Raw genomic sequence first — 20,134 nt, 5'->3', positions numbered from 1 at the left:
GGATTCATTGCTATTTAATTATGTTCTAGTCCTTGATAATTTCCTGAAATGATTTTTATGTATCTACCTATGTAAGAATGTCTGAAATATAGAGGAATGCAACAGTTGCGAAGTTAAGACTCTCTAGCTGCTTTTCCTGTGAAATAAACAACACAAATTAACGTATTTTTTTATTCGATTTCGATACATCGTTCTTACGTCTCAAGAAATTCATATAAAATTGAACCCAGGAATAAAATATTCCTACAGAACAGTACAAAGAAGTTAATAACAACGGTAAGTATGGTAGTTTTTCACTTAGACCTAAAACATGATGAGCAACGTTCTCATAAAAAAATATCACATCCAAACCTAAAATGTACAAACTCTCTAACTTACTTAACAATGGTAGAGACACATTGTAGCCAACAAAAGGGTACGTTTTAGACAAACAATGAAAACAATAAATGCTGTACAGTACTATTAATAACACTTTGATAGAAAGTAAAGAATGTGGAAAAAGAAGTGGAAACAAGGAGTAGTGCCCGACTATACCCACCAAAAGAAAAGTTTTTGCGTCACTCACATCCATTACTGATAAAATGCTGAAACTTACTTTTTAAACCAAGAAATCTTTTTTACTAACTCACCTTAGTGGAATTATGACCATGATGATCGCTTTTTCATGAACGTGCCACCCAAACAAGAACGACGACAGTGCGCATAAAACTATAGCCCTCAAAAAATGCGAAAAATGTTTGTTTAGTGTCCACAGTTTAACAAGAGCAGGTAACATCATAACTGCAGTTAGTAACATTGTAACAATTGGTGTTACATTTGGAAGAACTTCATGAGAGAATTCTTGAACTAGACCACCAGTCATGGATGCAACAGTTGAGCTTTTAGTCATAATCCCTGTTTTTAACACTGAAAAAAAATCTCATTTTGCGCGAACAAAAAAAAACGACTTACTGAGTAAATATAGGGCTTTGTCAATAGTGTTGTAAATAGCCCAGAAGTTTGGGGCCCAATAAGCGTGGCAGAGACCCCGTTTAAATGGGAACATTCTAGATAAAACTTGTCCTAAGTGATCATAAAAAGGTAAAAACGTGACTAAGAAAACTCCGACAACGATTAGCGCTAAAGACACAAAATTCTTGATAACTTGTCTTGTGAATATTTGTCTACCAGTGGTAACTCCTTTTAGACAGTGTTTTCTTAGCAAGAAAACAAAGTAAGCAGGTGCTAGATAGATGTAGATGTGCTTCATATTTAGAAGCACTGTAAACCAGAAGGCTGATGATGGATATTTGCCCTAAAAACGTATTCTAATGTGGTTCAATACAATTCAATTTTTTACCTGAATTGCATAAGACAGAGATATTAGAAGTATCCCATATAAAATCCCATTGTACTGAAAGTGAATGTGATCTACCATTATTAAACCACAGTTTGTAACAAGTAAAATAGGCAGGACTACGTCACTTCTCCAGCTTTTTTGTATAGACTTACAACACCTAAAATTGGTGCTCATTTAAAGAACTAGCAACACCAAACCTACCTATAGCTGCCATAAGCAAATACAAAATCAGTAATTATGACAGACAATCGCTGAAATAAAATCGTTTCTTTCGATTCATAGTTCAGATTCTCTACTACTAGCATTTTCCTATCAAACAATGCTGCCACAAAAGACAGCAAGTACTCAAAATACGCAAAAAGAGGCGGATAATCTAACGTCCATTCTGAAGTATTCTCAAAGTACCATTGCTTTAGAGGTAGACTACTTGTTATTGCCATCCAATTTCGGTGAACTTCGAAATCCGTAGACCGGCTATAATACAGTGAGTTTTAAATAAATTAATAATAAAAACAACGGGACTCACTAGGCCGGAATCAACAGGACTTTGACACATGATGTAAGAATGGTTGCTGTAAAAATCATTTTTTAGGAGTGTTTTGAGGTCTTTGGAAATGTGAAGTTGCATTAAGCAACATTAGTAACACTATCACAGAAAAATTTGTATTTTCATTGACTAGATGTTAGGTTATGTAAATGTCACTGTTGACATCATCACACATGTCACGACTGTGGCGACATCTGTTGGGTTAAGCTACGGTTTCCTAAGAGAACGGTGCCGTAATGTAGCGGCCGTAATATGACGGCCAAAAATTCATTCTGTATAAACGCATTGGCATGGTTTCCTCGAGGACGGTAGCAACCACCGTCACGTAAAATAGCGGCCGTACAATCTTTGTAGCGGTGGCCTGTACGGTGGCAACTGTTCTTGCAACGTTTTTTGACGTTACGGTGGTGGAATCTCTGCCGCATTTAGGATGCAATGCGTGTTTTCTCATCAGTTTGACGTCTTTAGTAATTAATTAAATTCATTTAACAATAACTAATTCTTAAAAATTAAAATATCAACTTGATGTACAAACTGTAGTACCTTGGAAATGAAGCTTGAATAATTAAATAAGTGCAAAACTCCCCAATTATAAATTATATTTGTTTCCATAAACATTCTTTTAGAGAAAAAAATATTTATTTAGATAACGAAATAATTTTATTACTATTAAAGAAATAAGTTGAAATTATAATAACAAGCACTTTCACTTTTACTACTTTATTGCAACAAGTATATTCGAGTGTCAAATAAGGGTGCTATAAAACTAGAGGGTTTTGGCACAATGTCTTCTTTTATACAGGGTCTATCAGAACTAGCGGACCAAAATGAAACGATGTATTCACAATCTTCTGGGAATAATTGGAAAAATGTTTAAAAAAATCCATCTTTAATAGTGATCAGAAAATGAACAATTTAAACTAACCAATCGTGTTGCTGATGTTAAGTTACCTGAAAATTAGCTTTTCCTGCTTTATTTGTAACTATGGATGCATCTTAAATATTTTTGCATTGTTGTTACACTGACGTAATTTTTTAGGTGACGTCTTCTCATAAAAATTGACAAGTTTATTTTAAGACCAACAAAATGAATTAATAAAACCCAAACTTTAAAATTAACAGCATCCGAAAAACAGATTAGTAAATGAATACAGAAATAACAAAAATGAATGAATTAGCGGTATAAATTTGAAAAAATAGGTAAATAGTTTTTAAAGTAAATGTTCAAAATTTCTTCCTTCCACTTGAATGCACAGAGCAGCTCTTCTCAGTAGACTTACTGACCATTTCAGCTGTTATTGAAGCAAATGCTTCTTGAATGCGGTTTCTTAACACGTTAATATTTTCAGGCATATTTCGGTACACCAAATTCTTGACGTGTCCCCAAAGGAAAAAATCTAAGGGCGTAAGGTCTGGCGACCTGGGGGGCCAACGTCTTGGGCCTCCGCGGCCTATCCATGCATTAGGAAATCTAACATCTAAATGGTTCCTAGTTACATTTGCAAAATGTGCTGGGCATCCATCATGTTGGAACCAAATATTGTTAATGTCAACATTTCTTAATCTTTGTAGAGGAATATTGTCTAGCAGCATGTCCAAATCATCAACTAAAAAATTTGTATAAATTTGGCCGTTGAGTCTGGCGGGAAATTCGTACGGGCCAACCTGAAAGAATGTGATGTTTTATAATTGCGTATAATCCCAAAAATTCCAGCCCAAAGATTGACAGAAAATCTTTGCTGGGGATTACTTTGCCTGAAGACGTGCGGATTATCTCGCCCCCAAACATGAAAATTTCTTTGATTGAAAAATCCATCTTTTTGAAAGCAAGATTCGTCTGTAAACAATATGCTTTTGACGAAGTTCTCATTTGCTTCATGTTCCCGCAGAAGCCAAGTACAAAACTCCACTCTTAGAGGATAATCTTCCGGCGTAAGACATTGCACTTTAGTATAATGAAATGGGTGCATTCGTTCGTCTTTAAGAATACGTTGAACAGAAGAGGTGGACATTTCAAGATTTCTGGCCACAATACTAATGCTCGTTTCAGGTTCCTCTTCAAAAATCTCAATAACCGCTTCCTCGTTGTCCACGGTTCTCGCAGTTCTTGGGGCACCCCCAACCTCCCTTCTGCATACTTTTAAATTACCAGATTCTCTTCCTCTCTGTACTAATCTTAAAATAACATTTCGGCTAGGCTGTTCCCTATTTGGAAAACGAAGTGCGTATTGCTGGATAGTAGCTGTTGCACTGCGATTACACTCTCCATACAACAAGACCATATCAAAATATTCTTCCGGGGTAAACATAATTAATTATTAAATACAATGAAACCACAAATCAACGTTTGGAATGACTGTCTAATTGTCAGAAATACTTTGTTATGACATAACAGTCAATTATTTTTTGCAACAATTAAATAGGTTTCTATGGTAAGAAATATATGTTTTAAGGTAATTTTACATCTACAACACGATTGGTCAATTAAAATCGTTCTTATTTTAAAAGCCAACAAGAATGGATTTTTTTAAACAATTTTCTCTTTATCTGCAGAAGATCATTTATCCATGGGATGATTTTGGTCCGCCAGTTCTGATAGACCCTGTATATTAAAATGTAATTAATTTAAGGTGACCCAAAAATATTCTCTAAATTTAATTTCGTTGCACGGCAGGTGACGACGAATTAAAATTTAATAAGCACCTTCTTTTGGGCGCATTTTGAATAGGTCGGCCTCATTTGACTTTTCGGGTTCTTCTTCTGAAGATAACTTTTTTTCTAAATACACCAGTAAAGCAACGTCAAGTTCGTTCATGGTCGATCAACACACTAATGTCTTTATCCTGTACGTTTTCTAACTTTACACCCAAACCCACCGCTACGATCGGACGCTTTTTCTTGCCGCTATTATGACGTCATTGCCGCTATCTTACGGCCGCTACATTACGCCACCGTTTTCTTAGGAAACCATAGCTTTAGATAACAGCCGTTTTTTATTACTTTATTTTAATAATTAATAATTTATGACCTTCAAATAAATGGTAGAGTAAACCTAACTGCCAGTATTTTTAGAGACGGTTGCGAGTGCTAAATACCGACAGAAGCGATAATTGCATTAGCCAGGGGCGTACCTAAAAAAAGGGCAGAGGACGAATCTTTTTTTAAATTTTTATGCTTAAACACTAATTGTAATTGAAGTTCAAGTTCACCTTTCTTTTGTTTGAACAAGAATTGTTAATTAATTCTTCACTCGTTTCGTCAAACATTGAAACACACTTTGCATACTTAGCGGATACTTTATTATGTTATTTACCATCATACACGCCAACGAATAACTTAAATTATTTATTACGAGCGTAATCATTACAAAAATCAGTCTCTTTGTAAAATCTTCTTAATAAATAGCTAACCTCTTGGTGGAATCAAAGAACAAGCGCCCAGGTGCTTTAGTTTCACTCCTAGAAATAATTTTTAAATTAATTACATATATGAAAAATAAACAGATAATTATCTTGCACAAAATTTTTTTATTGTATGGAAGGACTTCTGTTTTTAAAAAGACTTTGTTTAATTACAGGTGTGCAAAACTATTTTTACGGAAACAAAGCAAATTGAAGACCTTCACACAATTATTTCCTAAACGGCAAAATCACAGAGTAAACACAAGATATCGGAAGGTTTTAGATTATAATTTACATAAACTCTGGTTTTTCCTCCACAAAACAATTAATATTTACCTGCACTCATCAAAACGACTTTCAGAACCCAATGTTAAAAAGTATAAATTTAAGAACCTCTCAAAATCAAAGACAATATTTGATCAACCTTGTAACTTACGCTTTCCACACTTTTGGGCACAATTCAACCGATGTCTACTAAAATACGTCATGTCGTCATCCCCACAAACAGGGTTGTACTCAGGAGTCACCAAACATCTATTTTCACACGGTGTCCTAGGAGTCCCCATTCCAGGAACCGCAACTGTTGAAACCGGCACTCTTTGTGTAGTCGGTCTTCTCCAACGAGTAGTCGATCTTTGTGTTGTTCTTGGTGCGAAATTTCTGTTATCTAAATCATCTTCAAATACGAAACTGTCGCTTATATCGTCTGACCGTGTGTTCCAGTTAATGCCATTGAAATTTCTTCGGTCATTGTCGAAGTTCTGAGATGGGGAATCCCATAGAAATCCGGATACTTGACGTCCGGGTCGCTTAGTATCGTCAAAATTGTTAAAATCTACGTATTTGTTGAAACTGTTTTGTGGTAAAGATCGGGTGTCCGTAGTAGTTTGTTGCAAAAGTGTTGCAATAACTATAAAACAAACGATAATAAAATAAGATTTAAATATTTACAACTTTGCTTTAGTGCTGTTTACTTACCGATGACACTTTTTAGCACTTGCACCCTCACAGTCATGGTAAAAGTCTAAGCACTTGACCAGGAAAAGGATGTTCTTAATTGTCTGAAGACAGTTTACAATGAAAGCAAACGATGTGGTAAGAATATAACTGGTTTAGGATTTATAAATATTAAGTCTCCCATACCACAACATGATGACTAAGATAACTGCAAGAAACTATAAATTAGTACCTGAACTAGCATGATTCACCTTGACATTGCCGCCTCATTCATAAATTCGTAATCTAATTTAAAGGCAGGAAAATTGCGAGATCTGTGGTTTAAATACTCAGCTTGCGGACAAAACCTGCTACCATTTTAATCACGCAAATATAGAAACGCACGTAGCACTTTTTTCTTGATAATTGTGCGGCTGACATTTCATGGGCTATAATAGAAATGTGTTTTTTTTATTTTTACATAAATGTGTCACTGGAAATATTGCACGTAAATTTATAAATCAGTTTATTACGTGTTTGGTGACATTTTTATTTCATTTATTTTATTCGCAAAATTACCAGAATTTTAGCTTTATTTTACATTAATTTTAGAATTATTTATTTATTTTCCAAGCTGAAATTCCCTCGGGAATTCGAATTGATGTTATTTGGAATAATACAAAACTTGTGTGTTGTATTTACCTCCAACTTGTTTACAAAACATTAACATTGAGCTACCCACATGCAATCATCCTAAAAAAATAATTTCTCTGTTTTTATATAAATATTCAAAAGTTGAACATTTATCAAGAAAGAACCATTAAAAAATAATTAAATTTTAATTAACGAAGGAAAAAGAGTCTGCAGTTAAACGCACATTACATCATGAATACAAACCACAAAACCTAATTTTCATTTGACTATATTTTAATGCTTTTTTTAAATATTGTTGATCGAAGAACTTTCATTTATTAACTTGTATTAGCATAGAAAAATAAAATGTTTAACTGATTTAAAGATTTGCCAATTTTTATTTCAAAATTCCAAACATTGAACAGCAGCGAATTTATTTTAGAATTCGTTTTTTGTAGAAATTATTTCTGAATTTTCGACTATCTCAGAAAGAAACGACTTGAACTACACAATCAAAATAATTTATTACAGAATTCAAACTACAAATGGAAAAGAAACTAGATCTACAGAGCCTGGCAAGTTCCTCCGAACGCTTTTTGGACGTCTAAAAAACAGAATTAAAAAAAATAAATCATAAATAATTCGCGACTTACTGAGACCACAGTTAACGGCACACCTCAGATGACTGTCATTTGGATAAGTAACTCGGTTAGTACCACAAATAGGATTATACTGCGGCGTTGTAGGACACCTTCTTACACAAGCAGCGAAAGCAGGAGCCGCTGTGGTTGTAGTCGTGCCCCCGTTTGTTGGAGGAGGCGAAGGATTGGATGGAATCGGTCTTGGAGTTCTGTCTGTGGATAATGAGAAACTGTCGTCTGTTTCTCCCCAATTAAATCCTTGTCGTTTGACTCGTGATGGCAATGCGGAGCATTCCCACGCGAAGAGAGCTGGAATTATCACTGAAGAATTCTGCACAGTATAATCAAATCAAGCTTACCTAGAACTAGGAGAAACAGCTTTGGTAACATCTTCATTATGTTTCGTTTAGATAACTGCACGACCCGACAGATACCAGCGATGAACTTTGTAAGAATGTCGTTTCAAGACGGTCTGTCCTCCTTATTAAGATTTTGCTTGGGAATACCACGCAGCAGTTTCCCCAGCAGGCGACTTTTAAGAAATAAAAAAGGCTTGATAAGAACGTATGGACAAAAACAAGATAAAGGATGACCAGTTATTTATAGCAAAAACAATAAAGCGACTGCAGGATTCGTAAGAGAAGTCGTGAATAAAATTATTCCGATTAGAATTAACTGTAATAAACTGAAGAAAATAGTAATTTAATTCGTTTCGAAGAAAGCAGATTGAAGAATTCTTAAAAAAAATTGTAACGTTCACCTTTAAACCTTGGAAATACCTCGTACTCCTTCAACACTCGAATAGGTAGCGACAAAAACGCGGTAGTGATCAAACGGGGAAACCCTTCTTGGAAACGTTGTTGTGAAAGACATGGGACAATGTCAGCGCCTCTTAAAATTTCATGGATGTTAGCATTAATGAGTAACTAATAGTAAAGTAATAATAATAAATAAACATTGTATAACAGAGGAAAAAACAATACCTAGTATCTCTTATAAATTTATTGGTTGTTTTTATTTTGTTGAAGTAGTAAGTGGAATTATTTATGTTACTTGCTAGGTTGCAATTCTACAAAGCTCATTATCTCATTAATATTTAATTAATAGTTTAGTTAGATGCATGATGACTGTCAAAAAAAATTAATTAGGTATTTATTGCTACACTGTCATTATAAAAACAAAATTATTTTAGTTATTTAATCTAATCGCAAATGTATCAATAATAGTTATTGCAATAATAGATAACTTAATGTAGAATAATACTGGTAAAAATATTTACGAAATTATGACAAATTAATGATAACAATGTGTATTGTTGGTTGCCTAGTCAGTTTAATTAGTTTGACCATTTTATTATCAAAAGAAATAATTTGGACAAATAAAAAAAGGTCTATGTTGATAGTTTAAAAGCCAACAAATAATTTTTCTGTGTTTATTTTCTCCTAATTTAGTATAAATTCGTGGTAAATATGCACAGAAAAAATCAAGGACACAATTTTTAGAAACTGTGTAACATCTTTAAATAAAAAACTGACATTATTTGTTTTTCCCTCACTTCCTTGGCACTACCTTAAAGCCCTAGATTAAAAAACGGTTAAATAACTCACAACTCTGTTAAATTCAGTTATTTTTAGTTATCATCATTCCTGACAAAACGTTACCTTATAAAAATCAAATTATAAAAAATCGTATACAATATTAATTTTAACAACAATACTGAAGTACTCCATCTTAACTTTAAATACAATATATTAAAGTACATCGATCATATTAACATTTAGTAACTGCTAGCATTCTCCCGGTTTGACTTCTGCAAAATCTGAAAGAAAAACCAATGAGTACCTTGAAAATTTCTGTGCGGTTTTAACTTACAGGTTCCGTACTGACAGTATGCTAGTTCTGCCATACATCGATTCTCGAATGTCCTGGGTAAGCCTGTGTCATCTATGCCACAGACAGGACCAGAGTCCATATCACATCCTTCTTCCAGACACGCTGGAAGCGCGCTGTGAGGCGGGGCAGCATCTACTAATATTAGACCTGGAAAAGAGTGAAGAGTTATTTTTGACACCAAAATTTTGATAAATTTTGAAAGTCTAGCAAAATTGTTACGATAATGAAATATCAGGAATATTTTCGAACGTAAATTTATGTTCCGCATACCGTTTTAACTACAGAATTTATCAACTTGAGCCACCGGCAATTTTGTGGTATAAATAAATGATTCAAATTTCTAGAATTCCAAAAATTCAATGAATCGCAATCATATGAAGGTTCACACATTTTGGAAAATTTTAGACCCTTTTAAACCAATTTAATATCTCTAGTTGGATTGGTCCAGAAATAGCCACTTCTTATCTTGAACTTTTAACGAAATTAATCAAAATTTGCGTGAATGTAAAGTCTAGTCCTATCATTAATGATGACCTTGTGGCAAAACGGTATCTTAAAGGGCACAGACAATATCTGGTCAAACTCTAAAAACGTGGAAAGCTGAGATAAAAATACAAGTAACACTCTCAATAAACTTCTAGAATTTTGTTCAAAAACGCTGATTTAAACTTTTTGATAACAACGAAATCAATTATTTATGACTTCCTTTCTGATGACTTAGAGAAATGAAGATAACTTGTGTTTTGTTTCAGCTTTTTTATCACGAGGGCACAAGTGGAAAATTTGGAAAAGCTTGGAGTTGAATGAATGCATGCAAAAATAAAAAAAAAAAAAAGTGCAAGAGTACATACCCAAAACAAAATACAATGCGTAGTGTTTATGCTTCATATCCAGATATCGAGTCCGAACTCACTTTCAGATATTTATTCAAAATATTTCCGGTAGGGAGATCACGTGGCTTATGTGAACTGAATTATAAAACAAATCAATTTAAATGAATGAAACTGTAACCACTCTTCAGAATAATTATTGACGTAATATCGAGAATCAGATCAAGGATGGTCTTAATCAAAATGGTTAAGCATGACTGTCAAGACTGTTAAATATGTACTAATAATTATTCATTCTGATAACTGATATATTTGACGAGTTTGATTTCAACTTATTTTTAGAATGTGATTTCATGTTTGTTAATTTTTAAAGTGAACCTATTTTATTACCATTTTTATTAGGAATTTATCTTTGGTCGTCGTGTTTGACGACATCCTTTTAGCACTTAGGTGTTGATTTAATTTTTGGTTTATTGCGAAACAGTCCAAAACACAACACTAAATTTTATTTATAACAGGTTTCACGTAGGATTTTAGACAGACTGAAGAACTGGTTTAAAAAAGTGTCACACTATTATAATAAATATTTACGAAAGATATTGAGATTGGTGGGAATAAAAATCAACATCAATAGCCCCACCAATCGTGAAGCAGTTTGTTTCAGTCGTTTATAAGAATATTATTAAATATAATAAAAATAAAATGCAATTACGCCAATTTTGTTGTGTTTTTCTTGCACTACGAGGTTTTATCTTTGTTGTAAGGAATTTCACAAAAGATAGCAGGAACTTTGGCCCAACACATTACCTACATGTCAATCAAATTTTGTTGCGTATTCTAGAGCGGCGCCAGAAATCATGTTTTGAATCTATTTATATTAAAAAATGAACTTCTTTGGTCATTGATAAAATTATATAATTTAATTATAGTAACAATATGGAAAAATTTTCGAAGAAGAATTGTCGCAACGAAAAACTCACTTGGAGTTATTTTTGTATGACCAATTTGCATTATGCAAGTAAATTGACACGTAAATTGAAGTCAAATATATTAATTAACTTCAATTCATAACGACAACTTTGGTGGTAGACTTCTTATTTTATTTTATCTTTACACGTTTTTAATTGGAATGTTTTGCGTCTCAATTTTTAATGTGACTGTTTATATCTCATTTTTCTTGGAAGTTTGTAAATTATGTAATGTTTGTAGGTAAACACATTATTGGAAATCATCGATAACCTTTGGTTTGATTAACCTATAAACACGGGCGTGGCTAAGATTTCAGACAGAGAAGGAGCAAAAAAGGTCGCGGAAGCAAATTTTAAAACTCCATTTCTAGTGGGCAATCTGTAATTTAAATGGTTTTAGCTGTATGTGTGGTAATGAAATTTATTAAATCTATTGTTCTTAAATTACTCATTAACTGTGCCAAATTAAAAAGTTATAGAGCAAACAACAATCCTTTAAAAGAAACCAAATTTTTACTTGAAACACTTTTCTGGTCGTTTGAAGTACATTTGGAGAAGTTACGACTTTTGGCTTGCTTATTTACAGTTTATTTACTGTTTAAGTTTTACATAGAGTTAGTCGTGCATTTTTTACAAAAAAACTCCAACTTTCGACTTTTGTAAAATCTAAAAACGAATTTTATATCTAAAAAATGCAAGAAAAACGATAGCAACAACCGTTGTTTTCTATCTGTTGTAGTTTTCGAGATACTGAGCACGGATGTTTCGAACTCTCAAAAATTTCAACGATATTAGAAGTTTGCCATAGTTTTAGTCATAAATTTTCGCCAAAATTTGCAAATTTTGACTTTTGAAAAATCTGAGAACTATTTCTTATGTATAAAAATCGCGAGAAGAACGATGCCGCAAACCGCATAGTAATAGCTTTCAAGATATTGAGCACGAATTGTCTCGAACCTTCAAAAATTTGGCCCTCTGGCGGCAACCCAAAAATTCAAACGGCCATAACTCAGTTATTTGTTGACGAAAATTAAAAATTCTTGAGCTTTGAGATTCAGCGTAACATTCTGCGTAAAGTGAGCTGAAATTTGTTTAATTTGCTTAATAAATAAACTAGGCATTGGCCAAAAACTGTTTTAAAGAAACCATTTTGAAATGATTTTCAATCACTGTTTTCAGGATGAAAACGACGTTCATTACCATTTTTTTTTGTACATACATCGAAAGAGATCTACCTACTGGCCAAATTTGAGATCGATCGGACAAATAGCTTACGAGTTATGGACAAAAATTAAAAAATTAAAAAAATTTTATCGTTTTTTCACGAAAAATCCATTATCGAATTTTGTGCTTTTGAAAACATTTTCTAACGTAAAATGAGCCCAGGAAAACGATAGCGCAAACCGTTTCTCAATATCTGTAATAGTTTTAAAAATTAGAAAAAATGAAAATCAACTATCTAAAACATTGATCGGTCATAACTCAGTTATTTGTCGACGTATCTGAATTTCAATCCAAATTTTAGAATCTGCGTAAGATTTTACGTAAAATGAGGTATAATAACGCAAGTTTACTCCAAAAAATAAGCAAAATATCGAAATCAGAATTTTAACATACTTTTAGTCATGAATTTTCGCGAAAAACTCCAACTTTCGATCAAAAAAGGTTTACATTTACAACGTCAAAAATTTTGGATTTTTGGCGACTATTATGTATTGTTAATTAATATAATTTTTTTCTGGGTTTCCTTTAACTTCTCTTTATTAATTTTTTAATATTATGTAAGTTAAAAAAAAATTAGGTAAAGCTATTTATTAGATTTCTGTGTACGTTACTGTTATATTGTCAAAAATGATACATGCTATTACATTAAAATATTGAGAACATAATTCAAAAATGATATTTCAGTTTCTTGACGTCCAAATTACGACAAACGGACTCCTCCACCACCTGGACATTCACCTTGGCTTTGTATTTTTAGATCTGAAAAAAAAATCGTATTCCTGTACAAAACAGAATCGTAATTAAGATAGATTAGTTATGTTGAAACAAGAAGTTAACAGTCAACGTACATCAAAAGCGCCGTCAAGTAATAATCTTCATGCGTACATTAAAGCGAGATATTGAAAATGTCACTTTCTTCTTATCACTATTTGTTTTAATGGAAATATTTTATCGTATTTTATCAGTGACTGCAGTTTGGTTTATTCCCACTGGACGAACCGCCAAAAACTTTGACTTGTGATAACTCAGGGAGTGTTAAGATTATACTTGAGGATGTTGCGTAGGCGTAGTTTACTAGTGTCATAATCATATCGATGTAATTTTCTATTTCTTTCAAGTTTAAATAATTTAAATGGTTGGTTGAGTTCTCAACGACATCTTTCCGGCTCGACTAAAAACAATTGTAATTGGATTGTTGGTAAATAAGATTTTGACTTATGAGGGTTTCAAATATACGAGCTCAGATCCTGAATTTAAAAAAAAAACAATAAAATAAAAGGCCTTGGTACCCTCAGTTGTTATGTTAGTTAGATTCCCGACGTAAATCGCGATAATTGCAGGAAAGAGTTAACACCATACTTTATGACAGTCATAATTTTCCATGGAATTAAATGCAAAATAAGCTTGATTGTTTGATGTGTGTATGAGTATTCAAATTGAAATTGCTTCTTTTGTTTAGCTGAGTCAGTAGCCGTTAGAGATTACAATAAATAAATCTAATCTGATTCAATAAAATAAGATAAAGAATAATTACTATTTCCTGATTCGCAGTTGTAATTGGACAGGACACATTCATTTCCAAAAGATTTATTGTTTTTTCCACTTCCATCTCCTGCACAAACGGGTTTATAATCATCACCACATTCCTTAAGACATGGTTTCTTTTTCAGGGCTGCTTTTGTAGATCCTTTTGCTGGAGAGCCATAAGCGCTGACCACCACGGCTAAAATCAGAAAAAAGTTATCAGAAGAAGAAGATAAACGTTTTGCGATGTTGTTTTGCTTTTGGTACGAATTATCACTTCGGTTGTTTGTAAATTTTTATTTCAGTGTCGCATGCAATTATCAAACTGATTCTTCTCGGAAACTTACCTATTAAAACCAAACAAACAACTGCAAACTTCATGACTGCTTCTGTAAAATTCTGCACTAGTTGAACCTGCTTAACGTTTATGTACTGTCCCCACTTTACTACCTTAATTTTGCATGCACGATGAAGAGAGATTTGTTTATAAATTATCCTGTTTGTTATTACCATAATAATAGTGACAATGTCTCACATAATTATTGCCATTCAAATTAAAATCCATTAAATCCTTCATGTGGATCTGCTGATTTTATATAGATTCTATTGTATCATTTATGTTAGCTTGACACAGAAAAATGTGCAACCTACAATATAACGATTCCGAGAAGATATCTGCATATAAATTAAAGTTGATATAACAATCGTCCTGTCAGGTATTAGTTTTTCGTGTAGCTTCTGATGGTGATTTATGTCGCCTATAAACAAAAAATTGACTAGAGAATGGATGTGGGATTATATAACACAAGTAGGAAGAGAATAAAAACAGAAAAAAAAAACGATTCAAAAAGATAAGAAAGAAATAAATGGTTTATGTGTTTCCATTTATTATTCTCCTTGGGAGCAGCTACAAAATTTAGATTAAAATTGAGCAATAGTATTTATTAAACCACCCAAAGTGAACAAAGCGAAACGATGAAGAATAATATTTATTGTGGTTAACATTAACTTGGTAATTCTAAAAAATAATTCAAGGCCATAGTTTTATTCTACACAAATAAATACTGAATTAAATAGAAAACAAATTGATTCCGTTTTGAATAAAAAAAATTGTATACAACTACCAAAACACAACAGTAGTAAGAGCTGTCTACGTTAAATTATCATTTCATTCTTTAAAACAAGCGCCATCTGTACAATGACTTGCTGAAACAAACATGTGCAGCAATCTCTTCATTTAAAATTTAATAAAATATATTTTTTTTAATATTCGTCGTTAATTTAGCTTCAAAATTTAGTTTGTTTTTGTACTACTGTGTGAAAGTCTTCACCACATACTATTTTTATAGTAGCTTATCTCTTATCAAACTAATTTTTATTATTTTTAGGTACAAGCTTCCAGTAAGTAAAATCCAAAGTTTGATTGCACAAACCTCCTTTCGGGTCTATTTCAGTTATTTTTAACAATGGCAATGCTTCAAATAAGCGTATAAGGATGAATTCCGTTGAATTGTCCACAAATAATAAATTTCGTAATCTATCAAGTTCACTGACACGCTTCAAGAATTGTGTTCTTGAAATTTATCCTTTTACAACACGCGTATTAAAATTAGAGACAAAATACACAACAAATATCGTAATGTTTATACTGACGCATATTTCCCAAAAATTTTAATAATCAAGTTCAATAAATCAAAATTTTCGTACTCCAGTCGCTTGAAAGCGTTATGAATTATCAGAAATCAGCAAAATGTAGTATTTGTAATCACTCCACAATACAATACAAATATTCAATAATACGTAATTGTTTTCGATACGCTACAAAACCCTTTTTCTTCTTATCACTATCATCAATATTGAGGTGAATAAACTTTACTCAAGACTTATCGTCACTGTGAAAAATTGTCGATACCTACGCACTATATAAATTTACAATAAACTATTATAGTTCTTATTTATATAATAGGTATCATGTTATCAATCAAATAAAAATAAAAATAAATTTGCACGGCCTTCAAGAAAATAAACTTAATTTGGGTGTTTGACCTTTTTACAAACAAAACTTGAGTTTTGACAACTTAAGTTATTTATTTTACAAAAAGTACCTACAAGCGGTGTTTAGTAAAGAGATAGGTACATCAAAAAAATTGTTTATTTATTTTTTTATAACGTGGTTTTTAAAAGATAGGTATTCTGTGGGATTTAAAAAATTCAAATTAAAGTAACACGTTTTATAAACATGTTCAATAAATCATTAAATTATCAAAATCAAATGCTTTTACAAAATATCTTCCTTAAATTAAAAATTTTGTTTGTTTCTTTTACTCCTTATAAGAAATAATGAGTAATAAAGTTTCATCTAAAGTTTCCAAAGTTCCACACTTTATAAAAAATAGTATTTTATACGACAAGTGGCTAAAATAGTGCTTTTTTTTACGCGTGGGCCATTTATATGCACGAGCCAAAGGCGAGTGCTATAAAGCCCACAAGTAAAAAAAGCACTATTTAGCCACGTGTTGTATACAATACTTTTTGTACGACCATGATTTAACATAATACTTCTTAAAAAAGTAATTTTTAAACTATGAATGGAACATAAGCTAATGTTAGTAAATGAAGAATCTTGTAACCAAAGCTTTTTCTGGATGCGAAGAATGGTCCTCCATGTCGGCATCTTTCTAAAACGGACAGGAATTTATGATCAAAATTTCCTGAATTTAATCCAGTCGTCATTGTTGATGTTACTAAGGAAAAATTGTCAATATTAAATTTGCAACAAAAAACGTGCACAAAACACGATGAGTGGTAGCAAAACAGATTTTTTCTTGTACTCCTCCTGAAATTAGACAAGAAGCAAATGAAAAAAGAGTATGAAGGATTTAAGCAGTGGTGCCAACAGAAGACCGCAAGCAAAATATCGGAATCCGTTCTTCTAGCGTACTTGAGTGAGAAGTCGAGAACATGCAAATCGTCAACATTGTGGTCCAAATTCTCAATGCTAAAGTCAGTATTATACGTTAAGGATCATGTTGATGTGACTAAATACTATAAACTGAAGGCATTTTTGAAGAGACAGTCTGTCAGATATCGACCGAAGAAATCTAAAGTTTTTTTTAGGGAAGATGTGGAAAATTTTCTGTTGAATGCTCCAGATGACATGTACTTGCTGTACAAAGTGACGTTAATAATGGGACTAGCAGGGGCTTGTCGTCGGGAAGAATTTTGCAACATGACTATCGATGACATTGTCAAAAATGAGTCAATTCTTCTCGTCAAGATACCGGATTCTAAAACACATACTGAAGGGACATTCACTGTCATAGGTGAGGAAGTTAACGGAATAAATCTACTCGATGTTTACAAAAAATACGCTGCTCTACGTCCGGTTCATGTGAAACACAGACGGTTTTTTCTACAGTATCAGAAAGGAAAATGTACCGTACAATGTGTTGGGATTAACCAGTTTTCAAAAATACCTAGTCTAATAGCTCATTACCTAAAGTTACCTAATTCCGAGCGGTACACCGGGCACAGTTTTAGAAAATCTTCGGCAACGTTGCTGGCTAGTTCTGGGACAGACATCCTAACATTAAAACGACTAGGAGGGTGGAAGTCGTCAAGTGTTGCCGAAGAATACGTGGAAGAAAGTGTCAATACGAAAGTGGATATAGCAAAAAAAAATTTTGCCTGTAAAGGTGAAAATAGTTCTGTTGATACTGAGAAAAATGAAGTTAATATTCCTGATCCAGAACCTTCAGCTCAGTGTGACATACGTGGCCCTAATATTACATGCTCCTCGGGAGCTTAACTTCCAGGAATAAACAATAATAATGTTCAAAATAGTACAATCCACATTACTTTTCGTTAACAAGTTTTTATGTTTTTTATTAAAAATTTTAAATATTTGTACTTGAATGTTGAATAAAATCTTAATAAAAATGGTTAAATTATTAATTGGCTTGAATTATTTGCAATTACATGTTCTAATCTATTGTTCAAGTTTTTTATCACGCCGTGAAAAATTTTTTTTTTTAACGCTCCTCGAAAAAGCCATACTTTTGACGTTAGCAAGGAGTGTCAAAAATGTCATTTTAGGTTATGGTCGTACAAAAATTAAAATTGTTGTTTCGTTTTACGAACACAAATATCTGAAATTTGTTCTTCTTGCTTTATAATTTTATATAGTTCTGTATAATTGATAGATAAGTCAAAAATAATATCCTCTTGAATTTTCTTGGGCGTAGCAATAAATTTTCCAGTTTCAGAGTTGAAAAAAAGTTCGTTTAAAAATTAAAAATTCTTAAAATAACGGTAACTTTAAGATCAAATGTTGCCAACTTTGGGAAGGAATTTGATAGAATCATGATTAAACAATTAAAACCCGACATTCCAAATTATTGAAAAAATTGGATTAGCGAATCCTAGGTACAGTAGACTCTCGATAATTTAAAAAGACGAAAAAATTCAAATAAACGAGAGTTCAAAGGCAAACAGACAATAGTTAGACAATAGAATAAACAAACCAATCACAAAAGAGTGTAAAATCCACTAACTCCACTTTGAGGAAATATCGTAAAACTTATGTTTTGTAAGCTATTAACTTTACTGGTGAAACAGATTTATGTTACAACAAAATTTTTAAGAACACTTTATGAAAAGAATCAAAAAAAGTAAAATCTGATTTTAAAGCTGCAATGGAATTTTTAAAAATGGATTGTTCAGAAGTTTTTTGTTTTTCTTGTACGTCCACGCCATTAACGATATCTGGATGAAAAATTCAGTGTTGGCTAAAAAAAGTTCTCAATTTTACTTCAAATTAACGAGGGAACCAAAATACATTAAACTTTTTAAATTTATCGAGAGAAATCGAGAGGACCAGGAAAATACTTCAAATTATCGAGAAATTCAAATTATCGAGGTTCAAATTATTGTGAGTCTACTGTATAAGAAATTGATCCGGATTATCGCAGGTCCGGACTATCGAGTACCACGAAAGAACTTTTTTCTCCAATGCAGAAATCTTGTTAAATTTTTGTCGAATTATGATGTTAAAGTTACCGGTTAAAAATAAATATGTACAATATACAGAATGTTTACTCGAAATATTAAAGCAAAATTTATCAAATTTTATACCATCCTTAAAATTACCTGAGTTCCAGTTGTCAACAGAAAATTTTGAAAAGTTTGGATTTGTTTAAAAATTAAACTTCCAAGGACTCGATAATGTCGCAAATTGTTAATAAAAAAGTTTAAGATTCCTCCCCAAGAATCAAATTACATACTAACACACTCTATTTGAGTTCTTCAGTCTGAAACCCAAGCTACGCTCATATAATAATTCACATTAGGATTTAACACATTTTTAACTAGAAGCTAGAGAAGTTCAAAACAAAGATTTATGCGAATATTTTATCCCGGGAACTAAAATTATTAATTTTTTTTTAGTCAAACTAGTCGGTGGCTCTGTCACAAACGGTAATGACGGTTTAAACTTTGAGGAGTAACACTTAAATTGTCTATAATCGATAAACACATTGATCATAAATATGCAGTATGTTTAAAAAAAAATAAAATTCGTAAAATAAGTGTCAAAAGGTGAAGTTATTTTTACCGGAAAGCAAATATTTTTGTGTTTTTTTATCTTTCAGTAAATATTAATTACGTCTAGTGCATAAGCTCAACAAAATGCTATTCTGTGGTATTGGTTGCCTATTTGTAACTACCTTGGGTTAATGATCCTTCTCTCTCACTTGACCTACTTTTTGCCGCCTGCCAATTTAAATATACTTCCGAGTATAATTACTTGAGCCGTTAATATCGGCAACAATACAAAAAAAACCTTTTTTGTCTGAGTCCCCGTGTACATTTGTTTGTCCAAAATCAAGATAAATATACACAGTTTAGGTGCGATGTGTTTACGTAAAACGCTAGCATTCGAAGCAGCGTTTATCGACCTTACCGTGCGAGATCATAAAACGACTTCCCAGCATGCGCAATGTGATTCTTTCGACTAATTCATTAAAGTACGCTCGGATTTATTGTTGATTTAAAGTTTTCCAGCATTACCTATCAAAGAGGTAGAAATCGATCGCGCGTTTTCCTCACAGTTTTTTCATAAAAACCCAGGAAACGCATGAAAGTCGTATCTTTCCCGGGATAATTATCCCATTTTCCGGGATGACTACCTGGCGGTTCTTC

At 32.4% G+C, this 20,134-nt stretch overlaps 4 protein-coding genes and 1 long non-coding RNA gene across 5 annotated transcripts; all 5 read right to left on the bottom strand.

The window, feature by feature from the left end:
* Positions 1–156: 156 nt before the first annotated feature.
* Positions 157–2,084, bottom strand: xit (ALG6/ALG8 family glucosyltransferase xit). Its single transcript, XM_088038788.1, has 6 exons — positions 1,866–2,084; positions 1,541–1,813; positions 1,340–1,496; positions 952–1,294; positions 630–906; positions 157–584 (listed from the first exon to the last, which is right to left on the bottom strand). The coding sequence occupies exons 1-6, from the start codon at positions 1,922–1,924 to the stop codon at positions 158–160; spliced, it is 1,536 nt and encodes a 511-aa protein (XP_087894914.1). The 5' UTR covers positions 1,925–2,084; the 3' UTR covers position 157.
* Positions 2,085–5,174: 3,090 nt separating this feature from the next.
* LOC148173051 (uncharacterized) lies at positions 5,175–6,497 on the bottom strand. Its single transcript, XM_088039060.1, has 3 exons — positions 6,266–6,497; positions 5,724–6,197; positions 5,175–5,344 (listed from the first exon to the last, which is right to left on the bottom strand). The coding sequence occupies exons 1-3, from the start codon at positions 6,300–6,302 to the stop codon at positions 5,292–5,294; spliced, it is 564 nt and encodes a 187-aa protein (XP_087895186.1). The 5' UTR covers positions 6,303–6,497; the 3' UTR covers positions 5,175–5,291.
* An 864-nt stretch (positions 6,498–7,361) lies between these two features.
* Positions 7,362–7,985, bottom strand: LOC148173050 (uncharacterized). The gene is made up of 3 exons (XM_088039382.1): positions 7,857–7,985; positions 7,510–7,806; positions 7,362–7,460 (listed from the first exon to the last, which is right to left on the bottom strand). Exons 1-3 carry the CDS (start codon positions 7,891–7,893, stop codon positions 7,420–7,422), a joined length of 375 nt encoding a protein of 124 aa, XP_087895508.1. The 5' UTR covers positions 7,894–7,985; the 3' UTR covers positions 7,362–7,419.
* Positions 7,986–9,111: 1,126 nt separating this feature from the next.
* On the bottom strand, positions 9,112–10,778 carry LOC148173049 (uncharacterized). The gene is made up of 4 exons (XR_015770278.1): positions 10,611–10,778; positions 10,242–10,358; positions 9,370–9,537; positions 9,112–9,316 (listed from the first exon to the last, which is right to left on the bottom strand). It is a non-coding gene; the product is annotated as an uncharacterized LOC148173049 (long non-coding RNA).
* A 2,207-nt stretch (positions 10,779–12,985) lies between these two features.
* On the bottom strand, positions 12,986–14,395 carry LOC148173048 (trypsin inhibitor ClTI-1-like). Its single transcript, XM_088038910.1, has 3 exons — positions 14,284–14,395; positions 13,947–14,135; positions 12,986–13,171 (listed from the first exon to the last, which is right to left on the bottom strand). Exons 1-3 carry the CDS (start codon positions 14,315–14,317, stop codon positions 13,113–13,115), a joined length of 282 nt encoding a protein of 93 aa, XP_087895036.1. The 5' UTR covers positions 14,318–14,395; the 3' UTR covers positions 12,986–13,112.
* Between the last annotated feature and the right edge of the window lie 5,739 nt (positions 14,396–20,134).

This window comes from Gnatocerus cornutus, chromosome 6 (genome assembly GCF_029298725.1).
Source record: "Gnatocerus cornutus isolate USDA-ARS CGAHR chromosome 6, icGnaCorn1.1, whole genome shotgun sequence".
NCBI classification, from domain to species: domain Eukaryota; kingdom Metazoa; phylum Arthropoda; class Insecta; order Coleoptera; family Tenebrionidae; genus Gnatocerus; species Gnatocerus cornutus.
The sequence above is the reverse complement of the archived record's forward strand: the minus strand, read 5'-3'. Positions and strand labels throughout refer to the sequence as shown.

Bases quoted from the DNA above. Each gene is read 5' to 3' on its own strand.
- LOC148173051 (XM_088039060.1), bottom strand. From the start codon at position 6,302: ATGACTGTGAGGGTGCAAGTGCTAAAAAGTGTCATCG. The intron at 6,198-6,265 runs GTAAGTAAACAG...TTTGTTTTATAG, and splicing joins AGTGCTAAAAAGTGTCATCG to TTATTGCAACACTTTTGCAA. The intron at 5,345-5,723 runs GTAAGTTACAAG...AATTATTTCTAG, and splicing joins TGCCCAAAAGTGTGGAAAGC to GAGTGAAACTAAAGCACCTG.
- LOC148173050 (XM_088039382.1), bottom strand. From the start codon at position 7,893: ATGAAGATGTTACCAAAGCTGTTTCTCCTAGTTCTAG. The intron at 7,807-7,856 runs GTAAGCTTGATT...TGATAATTCCAG, and splicing joins GCTGTTTCTCCTAGTTCTAG to CTCTCTTCGCGTGGGAATGC. The intron at 7,461-7,509 runs GTAAGTCGCGAA...TCTGTTTTTTAG, and splicing joins TGCCGTTAACTGTGGTCTCA to ACGTCCAAAAAGCGTTCGGA.
- xit (XM_088038788.1), bottom strand. From the start codon at position 1,924: ATGATTTTTACAGCAACCATTCTTACATCATGTGTCAAAGTCCTGTTG. The intron at 907-951 runs GTAAGTCGTTTT...ATTTTTTTTCAG, and splicing joins CAAAGCCCTATATTTACTCA to TGTTAAAAACAGGGATTATG. The intron at 585-629 runs GTGAGTTAGTAA...AGTAAGTTTCAG, and splicing joins ATGGTCATAATTCCACTAAG to CATTTTATCAGTAATGGATG.
- LOC148173048 (XM_088038910.1), bottom strand. From the start codon at position 14,317: ATGAAGTTTGCAGTTGTTTGTTTGGTTTTAATAG. The intron at 14,136-14,283 runs GTAAGTTTCCGA...TTCTGATTTTAG, and splicing joins TGTTTGTTTGGTTTTAATAG to CCGTGGTGGTCAGCGCTTAT. The intron at 13,172-13,946 runs GTAATTATTCTT...TTTTTTTTTCAG, and splicing joins CAACTGCGAATCAGGAAATA to ATCTAAAAATACAAAGCCAA.